At 43.5% G+C, this 14,899-nt stretch overlaps 1 protein-coding gene across 4 annotated transcripts in view; it reads right to left on the reverse strand.

Moving 5' to 3' along the window:
• POLD3 (DNA polymerase delta 3, accessory subunit) overlaps window positions 1-14,561 on the reverse strand; it is a 29,539-nt gene extending 14,978 nt beyond the window's left edge. For 2 of the 4 annotated variants that reach the window (XM_063327838.1, XM_063327830.1), the window contains exons 1-7: window positions 14,396-14,561; window positions 12,515-12,570; window positions 10,908-11,010; window positions 8,353-8,392; window positions 6,612-6,744; window positions 3,542-3,806; window positions 2,112-2,184 (exon numbers count right to left, since the gene is read on the reverse strand). In XM_063327838.1, the coding sequence (XP_063183908.1) occupies window positions 2,112-2,184; window positions 3,542-3,806; window positions 6,612-6,744; window positions 8,353-8,392; window positions 10,908-11,010; window positions 12,515-12,570; window positions 14,396-14,455 (730 nt within the window). In that variant the 5' untranslated portion in view covers window positions 14,456-14,561. Of the gene's footprint in view, window positions 1-2,111; window positions 2,185-3,541; window positions 3,807-6,611; window positions 6,745-8,352; window positions 8,393-10,907; window positions 11,011-12,510; window positions 12,571-14,395 lie in introns of those variants that run through there. The other 2 variants (XM_063327847.1, XM_063327852.1) reach the window with 2 other exon arrangements.
• Between the last annotated feature and the right edge of the window lie 338 nt (window positions 14,562-14,899).

The following is a 14,899-nucleotide window of genomic DNA, read 5'->3' on the forward strand; positions in this document are numbered from 1 at the left end:
ACCAGGACGAAAGGCACAGAAGGGCTGGGAACCCCTCTTCCAGACAGCCCCCTTGGCATAACACCACATCCATCTTTATAGCCACTTTATCCCTTCTAAATTACAGTTTTAATCAAGCACAAAAGGGCCCAGAAACAAAAGAATCAGGCCTGATGAAAAGCAACGAGAGCTGCGTGCAGCCTCCACCCTGCATAACGTTGGAGCCCATGAGTAGTATTTTCATTAATGTAGCGGCTTCTCGTCCCATGCCAACCCCGACGTGATCAAGAACCAGCCTCTTTTGCCTACACAGCACGACATACAAGGACAGTTCTCCAAAAGGCTTACATTAGTACCAGATAAGAGGCAGCAGGTAGAGAGGGGAGCAAAACCATATATTTATCAAGCTGACAGGTGGTGCTGTTAGCACACTAGCACCTAATTACAGTCTGTGAGCTTCATTCAGCAGCTTTACCCACACCTCACCAGAAACGAGGAGCAGACAAGTTAGAAACCTGCATCATCCCAAGCACAAGATGCCCGAGGGAAGAAAAAGCGTTCAAGATTGAGATCAAACTACACTGTCAACAGGAACAGAGGCTGCCGAGAGGGCTAGAAGACTCCACGCCAAGGCCTTTCTGACACTGCTTGGAAACCAGGCTGGCTGCTTCATTGAGCAAGGGAAAACATCTCATACAAAAGAACTTGAATGACAGCTCTCTTATTTACGATCAACAGCAGAGAGCTGGAGGACCCAATTATTGTTAACTCGGGACTTTCTGGCAACGGCGAAATCTTTGAAGCCAGGAGAGATGTACAACATATAAGGAATAAATCTTACTTCTGGAATCACCCTATCTCTTTTATATACATAATCATTTCCAGTTCTGCTTGGTTTGCTCCTTCCCTGCAGCAACCTCACAAGTTTCCTTGAAGTGCTCCCTGACAGGCCTCACCAGAGAGGTGAACCCCATTGGAAATTGTGGAAATGCATCCAGAAAGCTTTCTCCTCCACCACTGGGTTATCTTTACCATGCAATTTCAACTTCTTGGGTTTTCAGCGTAGGAACTTTGGTCCGGGGCTCTTCTCAGATCTTAAGAATTTACTTAACTGTAGTAACTGTTCTTAAGCTTGTGAAGTTTAGGCTGAAAGTGTCCTCAGCTCCCTCAGTCTCATCAAAACAGGAACTCAAAGATGCCCAACAGTACTGTGCCTTCTGTGTTCAGTGCTGGAACTGTACCCTGCAAACTCTGACAGATGGCTGTCAGAAAGTGAACTTAGCTGTTTACTCTCTCCCAGCAACTCTTCTTTGAATCCTCTTGTACTCACAATTATAAGGGCATCTTTGAAGAAAGTCCTACAGTCCTTTTCCAATGTCAACTTAAAAGCTTCAGCATATTTTCTTTAGAGTTGGATAATTTAGGTCAGAAGGGTCCTCCAGAGGCCACCTACTCCAAACCCCTGCTCAGAGAGGAAGGCCACCCTTCATTTTTATCCTCCAGTTATTAGCTCTTTGGTTTTCAGTAAAGAAATTAACCCTAAATCTAACTACAGACTCCTCAGTGATTTGTGATAAAAAGCAAGCATCGTTAACACGCCCTGCGTAACAGGTTTTGGCAAACATTTTACCAATAGCTAGTTTTCCATCCACAAGTACTCACTTTAAATCAGATTTCTTCTGCACTAAAAATCCGTCCTGGGTTAGTCTGCACAAATATGTCATTTTAATTGATCTCCATCCAGCAAGCTTTTTGTCTGAAAAATTCCTCTTACAACTTTTAATTTTTGCCTTAAAAGCTGCACAGAAACCCATTAACCCCTCCAAATCCAAAAAAGCAGGAGAATAGTATGGAAAACTGTAAGAAAAGAGGGGAGAAAATCCAACAAGTTTGGCAGGGTGGGAAGGAAGGCTTCTGCTCATCTCTGTTCATGCCTCCCATCACAGCTGTATAACAAGATGCCTGATATCACTGATTTTTTTAATTGCTACTTAGCTAAAAAAAAAAAACCACAAACAAATGAGAGATTTCCAGTATCCCTCAGGTTTTTTATTATTTTTTTTAAAACTACAGCAGGCTGGTCCCTGACCACAATGGTTTCTGAAAACAGATGCATGTTAGAAAGTACTTACTCATGGCAGCTTTTCCAAAGAAGTTGTTCATGATGTTGCCCTTTGCTGGTGGTTTGCTGCTTACTGCAGACACCTAGAAGCAAACAGAGGAGTAACCACAGGAATTATTCATGCAACACAGCCCTCAAAACATGTAGCACGCTTCTGGGCAAGCAAAATAAATACGTATAATTTGTTGACTAGTCAGTGTCTTAGATTTCAGTATCTGTTTGGGAGAATCTGAAGACATTAGATATTACATGCATCAAAGGGTCGAGAGTAAGTTACTTATGGCTCCTTAGCTAGGCCTTCAAATCTAACTTGGGTCACATTCCCATCTGATGGCTGACAGTGTTACTGAAATAAGTGGTTGAGACTTGGGTCAGTTCCCAGTAAAGAACTGTTCTTTTTGCAAACTATCAGTGCCTCAATTCACGGTAACCGACAGAGGAAAGAACACAGATTGGCCAAACCATGAAGACTTTATCCAGCTACTCTGGCACGTCTGCTGTTCTGCTGAGCCATTTGCAAAAAATATCACTCCTCTATTCCATTAACATAGCCACCAAAGTGAAAAATCACACACACACACAGAAAACCCACCTAAGGAAGCTTGGCCTCCTAATCCCATTTATTTTCAAGCACAAAAAAAAAAAGGCAACCAGACACTAAAGTTCCCAAAACACTCCGACATGCACATTTCACCAGTTCTAAATTCACTATAAAAATCGGAAAAGTGAACCAAAATGTACTCAGATGTACTCAGCTGTTATAAAAAAGCCAAATCATATGCAGGGAACATTACCATTTTAATACCCATTTACTGGCCACACTGCTTTAAAAACAATTATACTAATTAAAATTAATACGTAATCCTATCCTGGAAAAACCAGCAGTTGAGCAGATAAACAATTTAGTCTTGCACAGGTCAAGCTCTGAAACTTCCCTCGCAGACCAAGTTTAAACACCTTGATACTTTTAAGACCTGGACTTCTCACATTTCACTTATTGCTCAAAACAAATCCTTTTAAGCACAATGGAGAGAGCGAGATCCTCAACGGGTGTATATATTGGCATAACCGAGGACAATGGAACAATTGTTTCAATAATGCAGCTATGCTGGTTTATACTGGCTGGAGATCTGGCTCAAGGAGGAACGTCAAAGCGTCAAAGTTACGGCAAATACACTCCTGTGGATAGGTCAAGAGCGTGGCACAATATACTGTCCCACAAGATGACCGACAGAAGGCATGACTGTACTATACAGTTAAATACTCATAAAACGGTTACGAAAAGCATTCCCAGTGGACAGCAAGTTTAGCTCTAGACGCAGTGGACAAGGCAGCACCACAGCGGCTAAGGTTATGTAGGTCGAGTAAGAGCAAAGCTAGAAGAGCGGTTCATTAAGCCTATTAACCCAGAGGGCTGCCAAAGGGTCTGAGGTAACTTACACCTGGGGTCTCCTTAGCCTCTGCTTTAGTTTCTTTATTTGTGTCCTGGGGTTTAGAAGCTGCTTTGGCTGCAAACATTCCCATGATCCCTTTGGGCTGCTGCAAGGTCTGTTTAGCAGTCGATGGACCGTGGCCGTTGACCACCGGTACGCTGACAGCATTCGTGTCACTTGGTGTCTGGGAATCAGCCTGCACAGACGTCTGCACTTGAGAAACTTCGGTCAACGTCCTGGGCACAGCAGCAGCACAATGAATGGCACTAAACCTGTGTGATGGAGTGAAAAATTTAATTAGCCTTTTAACAACTTCTTTTTCACCTTGGTTTCCTCACTGGTAGGGCCTTGCTTCTCTGGTCCTGTGTTCTCCTGTTATGGGAAAAAGGGGAATTTAATTTGCACATGGGACAAGAAAGAAAGGCTGGCACAGAAGGAGAGCGATGGAGACCTCTACCGAAAAGATCAGCTGAACCTGTCAGCAAGAGCCAGAGCATTCAAATGCTAAACAAGCTGTTTGGATTTCGTGGTGTGTGTGGGGGAAAGCCTGTCTCCACACCCAGGGTGGAGATGGAGCAGGCTGCATTTTATTCCTAAACGGGTTACACTCTCTAAAGTTTGCAGCATAAATTGTATTGCTGGCTGATGATCTAAAACATTCACAACCTTCAGATCCTTTGACAGTGTCCACTACTGCCGCAACAAATGGCCACAGTCGCACCAGCCAGGTAAGTAATTCACAACTGAAACTGAACTAATTAAACGGCTCAGAAGACATCCGTGACATTCAGACTTAACTATATAAAGTCATTTCCATGTAATCACTAGTAGTCAGAGATGCATCTCAGCTTGTAACAGTCTCAAACGTGATTGTTTGGGGATATGGAGATAGAAGAATTAAATGACGTGCTCACAGTTACAATACAATTCCCTGACAGTCAGGAATAGCAGCACCCAAAAATAACTGAATTCTACTCCCCACTGTGCAAATCACAGGCGAGGCTTTCCAGATTTCCTATACAAATGCCACAAAAGAGCACAGACTCACGCCTTCCAATCCACTGAATTACACAGCATATTTTTATTTGCATAAGAAATAAACCAGTCTTCTGCCAGTTAGTTTCTGCACCTCAGTATTAGCGGCTCACATGCACAGTCTACTTCTACTCAGATCAGGAACTGAAATGTATTAACAAAACAACACCATCGCATCTAGCATTTCTAGACCGCAGCAGCAATCTCTTGAGATTCAAACCTTTAAAGGAAGGAAAGAAGACACTGAAGAAAAAAATATTCCTACTTTCTTTTCTACTTTCAATCTGTTTTCAACATGGTCAACGCCGCCCTCTGGACAGCTTTCACTCCTACTTCACGCATCCAAAAGCGACACCACCACACCTCCAGATTACAAATAATAACCACTGACGATAAAACATACTGACTGTGCAGCAAGCATGTCGAAACCTCGCATATTCCAGGCACTTGGGAAGTTAGCTTGCCTTAATGCTGCTGTGTGACTATAGCTGATGGGCTTGATCCAAAATTCACTAAATAATCACTGAAAAAATAAGCAAAGTTTGGACTATGCTCTGCAAGCAAGGAGCTGCTTCCGCTTGGAAAGCTGACATTAGCAACATGCATTAAATCCAGTTAGTTATATTAGTACAACATCCAGCCACCTCCGCCGTCTTCCCAGGTCCCATACAAACACAGAAGAGAATAAAGATCCTTGCCCTAGAGCTTGTGAGATACATGGACTGAGAGGGAAGCAGAAGAAGCCAGTAGGTTCTGTTTGCTATAAACACGCACATAGTTAAACCTCTGTCTTTTGCAGGATCTACAGAAATCTTGTCTCAAGTGTAAAAGACAACTCATGTAGTTGACAAGGGAGAGCGAATATGGTCAGTCTGAACTTAGTTCAGCCAGGTCACAGGTGAAGAAGCTGAATTTTTCATAGCTTGCTTGGAAAATTCTGCTCCAAAGCCAGGCAGGGATTTACACACGTGCTTCAGAAAGCGATTTCAGAATCTGAATTGTCTAAACCTTCTGCATGCACAAGTCTGAAAGGCAAACTCTGAGACACAAGCATCACCATGCAGGGATGTCCGAGAGTAAAATGACTGGAAACAAGGCAACTGCAGCCAAACCCATGGCACGTGTCTGCATTGAATCAGGGTTTTCTAGCACTTAGCAGGGTATTGACATTCACGTTTGAAACACAGAGCTTCTAGGACATTATTTGCTCAGCCACTCACTTGTCAACGTTTTGAAGACAGCTACGCTTCTACTTTCAAATTCTATACTCTTTCTATGACACAACATTCAGGCATCCCCCCTGCTAAACCAGATTGGTCATGGCACTGTACATCCCGATTACATCAAGCTGAAGCTGTCGTGGTGGAAACAACATATAAATGAAGAGCCACAGCTGCCAGGCACTGTGCAAGAGGAGAGATAATGACCCCTGGAGACTGAAGTCCCCCTGAATTCCAGGACAACCTTTCTCTACCTCAACCATACAGGGCACTTGTGCTGCCTGGTCTGTTTTGTATGCTTCCCCTATGCCTCAGGCTCTCATCTTATAGACAGAGAATGAGTTCCTGCAAGACATCTTCAGAGAAGCAGAGGAGTCCGGTGGATGAAAACACAGACTCCCAAAACAGAAGGCAAGCTCATGTTAGCACTTTGCTGAGCACATCACTCATGTTTTCATAAGTCTGTTTTGATTTACTCTTACTGTGTGACTGAGGACTGGATAAAAATGGTCATGACCAAGCATGGCCTGGAAACGAGAAAAAGGTTTCTAGCCATCAGAGAAGAGATGTACTGGAACCATCTGCCCATTGAAGTAACAGAGCAAGCGAACCAAGTGTAAACTGGAAATAGCTCAGTTTACCAATCATACAATGTGCTGTCTGGGGACTGATCTGGCATCACTTAGAAGATATCTTTTTCTAGCTTTCTAAAAATCCAGGCATACCTGGTAACCATTGACTTCTGCTGAAGCGCACTGTGTAGCAACATCTCCTCAGTCTCAAATCACATAGCATAAGAGGAAAAACCAAGACGCAACTCACTTGCTGCAGTTGTGGAGGTTTGTTTTGACGATATCATAGTCTGTGTTGTAGAGTGGCCCGCTGTCCTTGAGCAAGGCTTTCTGAATGCTGTAGACGTGCACGCTTGCAATCATGGCTAGTTTAGACTTCATTGCTGGGGGAAAAAAAGAAAAAAAAAAAAAAAGTCCTCTGTTAGCACAGCCTTTACAGAATCAGGTGGCAACTTTAAGTATCAGGCTCTACCAAGGATGGAGAGACCAACAGACCACTTGACGGCAAGGCCCTAAATATAAAAATGTGTAATTGTACCTTCTTCCAGTGCTCACTGATTGAGAAATCAAGGTAAGAGACTCCACAAGCCTCTCAAACATGCTTTCCACGATACACTGTTCATTCTTACACAACTGAATTAAGAGCAATGTCTTTGTGTTTACCTTCAAAATACCCGGTGTTTGGGATCCAGCATATCCAAATGACTACCCAAAGCTAAGGAAGAAAATAGAAGGCCGTATCTCTATCCTGCTGGAACTGCTCTCTGACATTAAGGTAGCATCCACCGTATCAACTAGGGGCACCATGTCTTCTCTAACAGTCTGCTGGAATCAATGTTTTGTCTCTTCTACGCTATTTAAACTGTAACCCCCCTGAGACAAGGGCTGTTTTTTAGGAATTCTCTGTTTGTGGCTTATAGTATTCTTTCCACGCAGTCCTGATCTGAGACAGAGCTTCTAGGCACTGTAAAAATACACACAGTAATCATTTCTTGGGGCCAGTCCTAGACTATGCAGCCTTACTCCCATCACAAATCTCAGGCTCTTCCAAACGTAAGTCATACCTTTGGCCCGTCTTCTGATACAAAAAACATGAACAACCCTTTCCTCCACAGCATAACAGAACATTACGCAGCACACATAATTCAAACAGGACAGATAGTAGTTGCACTGCTTGACAATCTACTACCCTGACGAAGACGACTTTAGCTAGAATTCTACCTCAGATTTCACAAAGGGAAATAAAACAAGTCTTTCAAACAAAGTTAGATCATTAGTAGGGATATTTAAGGTCACAAAGGCCACAGTAGGTTCCTAAATGCCTAAAACGTTATTTGAAAGTGACTAAGAGCCTGCTGTGGATCGGATCTCATCAGCAGCACCAGACCTGGTAAGATGACTGACGCTGCATGGAAAGCAGTTGCAGGAAGCAGTGTTATAACGGTGGTTTGTTTTGTTGGTTTTTTTTTTTTTTTTTTTTTTTTTCACCTTTTACCGGAAAAGCAAATACCACAGACAAAAGTGAGAACATTCTTGTAGGACATTTAGCTAATACCCACATCACTCAGGGCAAACAAAGACTGCAACTGCATTCAATCAATAACGAGAATTATCTGCTTCAGCATCCTTGGGAGCCTGAAGGCTCGTAATTGTTCTAAAACACTGTGAGACACTGGTATATGCTACTCTGATATTGTTGCATTTAAGGGGGAGCTGCCTGTCAGTGGCAGGGAGGTGGAAAAGAATCACTAACTAAAATGCTAACATTAAAACAAAAAAAACAACCAGACCCAAATCACAAATCTGAAGTTACACAGCTGTTGGCTCAGATATTCAAAATTCTGAGAAAAAGCTAGTACAAAAAGTACACACCTGAACCCAACAGCCTGACTAGGCACTTACGTGCAGATGGCAAGTTCTGAGCTTTACTCACTTTGCTGTTCTTTCAAAGAAAAAAAGTTAAAACCACAGAATTTTCAGGATCTGCTTACCTTCGAGTTTATCTTCTCTCACTACTGCAACCTTGTGGCACTGTGAAAAATAAATAAATGGCAATCTTAAAATCTGAAAAGACCTGTTTTTCTTAAAATTTATATTTTCAGTTATCTGTTGAATAAGTCTACAGATTATAGATGCAGCTCTATAGCTGCAAAGAACACTGCCAATGCCTTTAAACAATCATCAGCTGCTATTTTTTAAAGGTGTATCTCCCTGCTTTTTTAATAGACTGTTTCGCAGATCACTATAACCCTAAAGAAATCCTCTGCCCTCCATTCCTGACACTGGGAGACGAGACACAGATGAAACGAGAACTAAACAACTGCGCGGCACAGTGGAGAAAAGCAAATTAACACAGCTGATGACCCAACTGCTAGAAATCTGCCGCACCAGCTCACAGCACCCATGTATATTTAGATTGCCAGTAAAACTGTAATGTAGCAATCTGTAGCACAGACACGGCACCAGAGAAGCCAAACACCATGAGAAATGAAGCATTAATTTAAAAGTCACAAATGAATGTTTCTGGAAATGTGCTCTACAGGCAGTCTTCAAGGACTATACTTGCTCTGTGACATTTAACAGGCTGCGGTTAATACAGAGAATATCCAAACAGACAGACTGGACAAAATCCAACCATTAATTTTGTGCTTAACTGATACCACAGACTAGCCAGCAAAAGAGTAAGAGGCAAGAAAATGTAGGCAACCTGAAATGGTAAATAAAGATGGAGAGTCTCGGTCCCTGAGGCTGATAAAAAGCAGCAAGGAAAAGAGCGTGCAGTGCTTAAGACACGATAAGAACTATTTGTGACCAATTTCTATCCACACCTCCCTTCACTTCTATCCAGTTCTATATTCAGTTTCTATCCACACCTCCCTTCAGTCTTGCAGTTGAATCCACAGCCTTGTGGCTACACCTACTGACAGCAGACAGTAGTGCAGGGTTACCAGCAAGCACAGAGTTGCGTCTGAAGCACTTGCATCCCTTTAACGACCCAAAATTGACTTGTGACAGATAACACCCACCAGCTACTCCAGTGCCTGCACATCTTCTGGAAGTATCTTCCAGATCTGACCTCTTCTCCCACCTGCTCCAGTCTGAGGAACTTTAAACTCCTCCTGTGTGGCATTCCTAACCCTGGCATTGCTTCATCTCTGCCCCTCACAACTTACTGCCCCTGCAGGTCACCTTTCTTAAAGGGCACCGCTATTGCAGCATTCAAAAATAAGATATTCAAAAACAAGAAAAAAGTGACCTTTATACATTTACCTCGGTAAATCTTGTTTTAGAAATATATAAGCTGCTAAGACAGTTTTAAAATTTTTTTTTTTTCCTATGTCAGAATTCACTTGTTTGTTTTAAATATGTTATGGCAAATTTAAAAATAATAGAATGCGTTGACAAACCTCTGGTCAGTACTAGTGAGCCAAGAGATGCTACTTTGTTATTTCCAAATGAAATCAGGGGAAAAACCTGTTAAACTCAGGCTATAAATGCAACACTACCTGTACAGCTTTAAATAAGTCTGTTCCATTATACAGAACTAATGCAATACGTAATTACCTTCAATTTCAGGCAAATCTGGAGATTTAAAGAGAACGTTCTATGCATGTGAACCAATTTATTATTTACGAACGCCAAAAAGGTTTGTTGGTTGCTTTTCCCCCCAGTCTACATACAAATGCTAGGACACCCTGAGAGGTACTAATTCTAAATGAATACTATGGACTGGAATTGTAAGACATATTACAGTATTTAAATATACGAATAGCTAAATTCATATCTAAATATACAAAGAGACACCTAGTGGAATGTCAAAGGCACTTAGTGTTTCGCTATTAAATTCTTCCGTGAGCAAAGGAAAACAAGCACTCAATTCGTTCATCTTCTTTCAAAAACCTCTGGGGTATGTCTGAAATTCTAGATGATATTCTTGAAAATCTGACAAGCAGCAACAAGAAAAAATAAATATATTACGTAGTGATTCCTTTGCTTAATAAGTCAAAGCATTTTAAATACAAAATACTGTTAATTTATGCTTCTCTTGTATACCAGGATAAAAAAAGTTGCTTTAATTAACAAGACAACTTCAACTATTTATTATTCTGTTTATTATTATTCTATTCTAACTGAATTCCAAGCTCTCTCCAAACACTCCTTAGCACACTTCCACTCCGCAGCAGATCCTGGGAAATGGATTAGCTGCTCTCACAAGGGCCCCTTCAGACTGTTTTAGAAAATGTGCTGTCCACTATCAGTGATAGGATTGAGCAATGACTGGTAGCAGGATTTAAGTTAATTAATTAAAAACCCTGGTGTGTAATTCATCACTGTATTACCAAACCACAACTAACTGATCTTTCCTCCCCATTGTTTGTGTGCTGGGACAGAGATAGTTTGTACAAGTAGAGAAGACCTAGCACACTGTGCCCGTTACAGAAAAAAAGAGAGAAAGTTCAGCTTTTAACCCAAAGATTACAAAACAAGATGGAAGAAACACAAGAACAAAGAGTTCACAGACACCTCTGAGAAATAAAACACTCACAACATGCCCATTCTGGATGAGGTCTCCTGCTACCAAGTAGGTGACATGAAGCTGAGCTCCTGAATTCTCCTTTCGTTTCCTCTCTACGTAATCATACAGCATCCTGCACAAAAGAAACCAGTGTTAATTACCCAGAAAGGAAAGAGCCCGTCACCACCCCTTCCGTGAAGCTTACATAAAAAAAAAGAGTAAAGCCAACCTAACATGGAAATATTTCACAGAAGCGCAGTTATTTTAAATAGGATTAATTTAATCTTACTGAGACACCTTTTTGCTCTGCCACTTTGAAGAATCTCAGTCCAACAGCTATATAAACCAAAGGTGAAATGAATACAAGCTCTCAAAGCTTTAATAGTTGGTTGCAGACGGTCTCACATCCTCTGAGCAGCTTGTTCCAAAGTCTCTCCTCAAGAAGGCTGTTTCCCTCATTACAGTTCAGCATTCTGAAACACCTGACAGAGGAACTGGTGATTTTTGGTACAAAATCACACTGGCAGGTGTATATATGCCATCCCAGTTACATCCACTGACGTGTTGATCAGAAACATGAGGAAAGAGCATGATTAGTGATGGTGAGATTGAGCTGAGACTCAAACTTTCAGGTCCCACTTACACTACTGCTTTATGATGAGTGTAACTGGGCAGAGACACTACCACACACTCCATGAGGACACTATCTGGTAAAGATACTTGAAGATCGTTACTGGTTCAGAGACAGACTGCAATTACCACGCTGTCACAGCCAGCACAATCAGAGAGGTGAAGCTTGGCACAGTACACTGCAGCTGAATACACAGCAAACACCCCTTTAGGTCCAAGCTATAGTCAGAAACGAGAAAATATTTCTATTATGGGACTTGACACTCCTTATGGAGCCTTCAAATCTTATGCTTAACTTTACCTCGATGTGTAGCAACAGGCCTGGAATCCTTCATTGTTTTATAGGATATTTAAAAGGCTACAGTAATTTTTATTCTTCAAAATACACCAAGACAAGGTTACACATTTATGCTAAGTTTGGAGAGACTTCAAACATTTCCCTGTGCCCATCAAGCCTGAGAAGTAGATATTAATAATCCATCATGCACTACACAGCAGGGTGATCAGACTGGATGAGCGTTTGCCATATACAAGCTGTTCGGCATTTTCCTGATTCTGCTCCCAGCAATATCCATGGATAACGTACGGCATCCTGAGCTGGGATGTGCAGTGGCAGATTCTCACAGAGGCACAGCTCTGTCTGCAGGACTGGAGTCCAAGTTCAGAAAACAAATCTGCATTTCGGGATGAAAGGAGCTACATGCATTTCTGTAGTAATATAACACTAAAACTTCTATTCTGACCTAAGTATTTATGATATAAAGCAGCACAAGGTGTCCAGCTGAGGTGCTACTCTCTGAGGCACAACTCCCATCAAAGCCAAGGCGAGAACTGCCTACAGGAGGGGTAAGGCATGTTGAATAACATACCTTACTGTTCCTGAGAAGACACACAGGATTTTTAAATTTTTCCAGAGAGATCACTTTAATACACTAACCACAATCATGAAAACGGTAATTAAAGACCTTGCCACAAAACAAAAGTTTGTGGGATGCACTAATACCTACTGTTTAGCCTGGTTGACGTGAACTCCCAGAGTGTAGCTTAACCATTTGTATGTTACCTGTACAAGAAAAAAATACCAAACTTTAGTAATAAAACCTCTCTTGATTTGTTAAATTGCCCTCCTTTGTTCTTTTCATGGTTAAGTCAAACTCTTTAGACCTCCCCCTCCAAAAAACCCACAGCAAAATCTGTTAAATGCGAGGACACATGGACACCCACCCACCTGTGCTTTAGGGAGTAGATTGAATCCCTGAGACCTAAACAAACTATCCTAAAAGGTGTGGTTTTGTGAACACCTTCTTGAAATGCCATTGCATAAATAAAAGCCACTTAAAATGCCCACAGTGCTCAGCTTCAAAACAGAGAGAAAAAAATGAAACAGCACAATTTTCAGGTGTCCCTGCCCAGGGCAGGGAGGTTGGAACCAGATGATCTTTAAGGTCTATTCCAACTCTAACCATTCTACGAGTTTTTAATTGAGACCAGCTCTTATTGCTCTTCCAGACAACTGTTGAGGATTTATTGGATTTCTGCACTCTTGCCTGTCACAGGGATCTCCAACTGCATCACAAGTTTGACAGCACAATGTGCCAAATCTCAGGAAACTACAGCTCTAATCCCAGCCCTTTCCATATCCCACTGACCTGCTGTATTATTTAGACGAGGCATGTCTTTTACACCTGTTTCTCCTCCCACTCTGCCTTTTTAAACTAATCCTCAGGCTAGGGCCTCTCCTACCTCAAATACAACAATTAAATTACATTTTATTAGTCTGGCAGTTCACTGAAATGAATTATAATGACACAGGCAGTTCGTGTTAATACAAATGCTTTACAGTCAAGATGCACCAACTTCACTGTATCACTTTCTAGGCAAAAATCTCTATTTTGAAAGAAACACAGACACCCATGCTTACCATTTTTCTGAAGTATCCTAAAAAAAGCAAGGCTTCAAAAGGCTAGATATGCTAAGTTGTAATTTTACTTTTAAGATGAAATAGCGGTTCCTTAACTTTCCATGTGGTTGCCTTAACCTTCCATGGAAAAAAACCACCATTTCATACACTTCTGTCATTTATACCTTGAGCTGAAACACCGCTACCTGTAGCTGAAACAGTGCTATAGTACTTTTTTTTGAAGAAAACCAGCTCACCCATTAGGGAGCATAAGGAATTTAGGAAGGGTTGCTTTTTCTGTGACACAAATGATGGCATCACCAATTACTTTTAGAGACACTAAATTAATTTAAGGCATAAGAAGGGAAAAGATCCTGCCAAGAAAGGCATCTCCTACCCAGGAAGCCTGCACTGACTCTTATGTTGTGACCTGTGGAAAAGCCAACACTGCAAACGCAGCCAGGCATCGCGCATAAATCCCCCAAAAACGAGTAAAACTTGAGCAAACAGCCCCGAGGGGCAAGGCGGAGGCCTCCTTCCTTCTGCGCCTGCAGAGAGGAAGCTGGGCACCCACACGTGTCCCGCAGGTGGGTGCGATGGGACACACACACACACACACACACTGCCTTTGCCTCCCCTTACAACTGCCAACGGAAAGCAGCTGCTCTCGGCGGCTTTGGGCTGTTTGAACCGAAACTGAGAGGGGGGGTGTTACATTAGTGTCACCCCAGGCGCTGACACAGTGCCAGGCCTGGCACTATGGCGCCCCCCCACCCCCTTCACCGTTTCCAGCCCTCCCCCCAGCCTGAGGGAGTCTCCTAAACATGCGGGCTGACCCCCACGCCCCGCAATGGCTGCCACGCTGAGGGGAGGTAGAAAGAGGGGGGGGTCGCTCCCTCCTGAGGGGGTCGCGCAATGGCGGCGGTCTCCTGCACCTCCCCCCCCCAACACTCCCCCCCTCCCGCACAGCCCCGGCTGCAGGACTCACGATGCGGTTCTGGTCGGTGACGAACTCGTCGATATTCTCGAGGTAGAGCTCGTCCTCCATGGCGGGGCAGGGCGGGACCGGGTAGGCCGCGGGCGGGTTCCCGCGCAGCTCAGGGCCGCGGCCGCCAGCCCGCCGCCATGGCAACCCGCCGAGCCCGGAAGGGGGAGCAGACGGCGGCCGCGACGGGACAAAAAGGAGCGGGCTGGGCGCGGCGGCGCCGCCTGGTCCTAGTGCCCGCCGGCGGCGGCGGCGTCGCCTCACACCTCCGCTGTCCCCCCACGGCCCCACGCGGTCCCTTCACACAGCCCCACGCTGTCCCCTCATGGACCCACGGGCCTGCGGTGTCCCCTCACGTACTGCTCTGTCCCCTCACAGACCCACACTGTCCCCTCACAGACTCACGCTGTCCCTTCACAGACCCACGCTGTCCCCTCACAGACCCACAGCACTATGCTGTCCCCTCACACTAACCCACGCTGTCCCCCCACAGCCCTACACCGTGCC

This window comes from Chroicocephalus ridibundus, chromosome 1 (genome assembly GCF_963924245.1).
Source record: "Chroicocephalus ridibundus chromosome 1, bChrRid1.1, whole genome shotgun sequence".
Classification (NCBI taxonomy): Eukaryota; Metazoa; Chordata; class Aves; order Charadriiformes; family Laridae; genus Chroicocephalus; species Chroicocephalus ridibundus.